Source organism: Triticum dicoccoides, chromosome 7A, assembly GCF_002162155.2.
Source record: "Triticum dicoccoides isolate Atlit2015 ecotype Zavitan chromosome 7A, WEW_v2.0, whole genome shotgun sequence".
In the NCBI taxonomy this organism is placed as follows: Eukaryota; Viridiplantae; Streptophyta; class Magnoliopsida; order Poales; family Poaceae; genus Triticum; species Triticum dicoccoides.
In genome coordinates, this window is record NC_041392.1 from 645,589,503 (window position 1) to 645,591,755 (window position 2,253).

Consider the following 2,253-nt stretch of genomic DNA (forward strand, 5'->3'; position numbering starts at 1 on the left):
AGAATAAACAAAAGAAAATGATGGAAATGTCAAAAAAATAAAATAAAATAAGTTTCCCATGTGATATGTGGTCTAGTTGTTGGGAAAATTTACAAATATGAATTTCGACTTTATTTACAAAATCTCTCTGAAATTTGTAAAATGGGCATAACTTTTGCATACGAACTCGGATTAAAAAGTTTTTTATATGAAAAATCATCTACTCGAAAAGTTATATCCAATGGAGACCGCATACGGCCTGTTTGCAAATTTGTAGAATCCTTAAATTCAAAAAGGAAAAAAAGTTATGCTCAAATTTCAGTTTTTTAAAATTTTCATTAAATCTGGTCAAACTATGGTCAAACTACTTATTCAAGAAGTATTAGTGTTACTAAACAATTATTCCAGAATATTAGTGTTATTAAATAATTATTTTAGTTTTTTTGAATTTTGGTCAAATCTGGTCAAACTGTGGTCAAACAATGGTCAAACTACTTATTTAAGAAATATTAGTGTTACTAAAAAATTATTGTTTTTTAGAACAATAGTTTCAAAGTCAAACAGTGAAATGTGTGACTTCATGCTCAAGCTAAACTCCTGAGGGTTAATAGGATTGACATCTTACTATTGTCAGGAAAACAACGAGTGCAGACTTGGAAACGAGGAAGAATAGAACCCGGAAGTTAAGCGTGCTCAGGCTGAGGGAATGGGAGGATGGGTGACTATCCGGGAAGTTAGATGATTTAGAATGATGAGGGGTGATTAGAGATTAAATTAAGCAGTGATGAGGGGTCATTAAAGATTAGAGGTTAAAATAATTCAGAAATTTGAAAATAAAAAAATTCAAAAAAAATCAAAAAAATTAAAAAAAAATCAGAAAATTTCCTTTAGTACCGGTTGTTGTTACCAACCGGGACTAAAGGTGGACCGGCCACGTGGAGGGCCTTTAGTCCCGGTTCTGGTTTGAACCGGGACTAAAGGGTCAGGGCATTAGTACCGACCCTTTAGTCCCGGTAAACTTCACCTCTAAACTACTCCCTCCGTCCCATAATATAAGAAATGGGCGAGGCAAATCTTATGCCTCTGTTTCAAAAAATAATAATTTGTTCCAAACTTCTATGAAGCGCATAAATGGTTTCTCGAGCTTCTATCAAAACTAAGCCAGCCGGTCAAGTATGCAAAATAAAATGATTGCTCGTTTCACAATCATTGTATGCTCCCGCAAACAGCCACAGATGTATCAATGGTAGTACAGGAGATTACTGCGTTAATAACCATGCAGCTTGTGCTCTGCAGTCTGCACTCGTAGCAACGGGCAAACTCCAACGAAAGAAATGGGCTAGGAAGGTCACGTCACCGGGTGGTTCTTGTCGCCGACGACGAGGCCGTGCTGCGAGCACCAGACGAGCGCCTCCTCCACGAGCTCATCCACCAGCTCCGGCGGGACCGCCAGCTGCTCGAACCGCCTCTCGTCACCCTCCGACGTTGCCGCCACGGGCGCTGCTGTCCGGACGGCGGCGCACCGCGCAGGACGCAAGCACGACGAGGGCGACGTCCTCGCGGCAGCCACGGAGCGTGGGCACACGGCGATCACATTGGCAGAGCCGCTCAGGCTCGCAGCGCAGGGCATGGAAGCGCTGGTAAATGCGTTGGCGGCCGCCATGGTCAATCGCCGGTGGTCGTGGGGGTGTCTTGCTTGATTCGTGGGGTTCCACACTTCCACTGGAGTGAGGAGCAAGCGGAAGCAGCTCATATATAGAAGAAAGTGGGGGCAGATGAGATGGGAGAAGAGTAGGGGCAATTATATGAGGTATACATGGAAGGCATGTGTTATGATAGAAACGAGACGTGGATGCACGTAACGTAGGGACAAGCAGGGAGAGTGAACGTCAGTGCTCATTAGCCACGCGTGATGATAGTTGACAATGTCGCACGCGGATCGCCACACACCGATTCAGTCCACATCATCCCTTCCAAGTGAGGTGACTTGCTGATAAGTATTTTGTCGATCCAAACAAATGCGTGTCTCCCTGCCTTCCGTTGTTGTGGTGCAGAATTTCAGATTATTGCGCCAACATCGACCACCAACCCGATTATTCTCAAGGCCTGATGGTAGCGAACAGGGCAATGATTACGAAGGCTGAGAGCCTGACAGGAAGGAGTGTGCTCCGCGCATTTGGAAGGACTGGAATGCTACAATTTTCATGAATGATCACAGTTCCGTTACAGCCTATTTTCAACACCCGTGAGGATATGAGAGTTAGAAGGCTGGCC

General features: G+C 44.0%; 1 protein-coding gene across 2 annotated transcripts in view; it reads right to left on the reverse strand.

The window, feature by feature from the left end:
• LOC119329657 (glutathione synthetase, chloroplastic-like) overlaps positions 1 to 2,253 on the reverse strand; it is a 16,893-nt gene that overhangs the window by 10,461 nt on the left and 4,179 nt on the right. Inside the window, exon 1 of one of the 2 annotated variants that reach the window (XM_037602719.1) lies at positions 1,337 to 1,740. The exons of the other annotated variant lie outside the window; for it this stretch is intronic. Within the exon in view, the coding sequence (XP_037458616.1) occupies positions 1,337 to 1,732 (396 nt within the window). The 5' untranslated portion in view covers positions 1,733 to 1,740. Of the gene's footprint in view, positions 1 to 1,336; positions 1,741 to 2,253 lie in introns of those variants that run through there. 2 annotated transcript variants of the gene reach the window in all.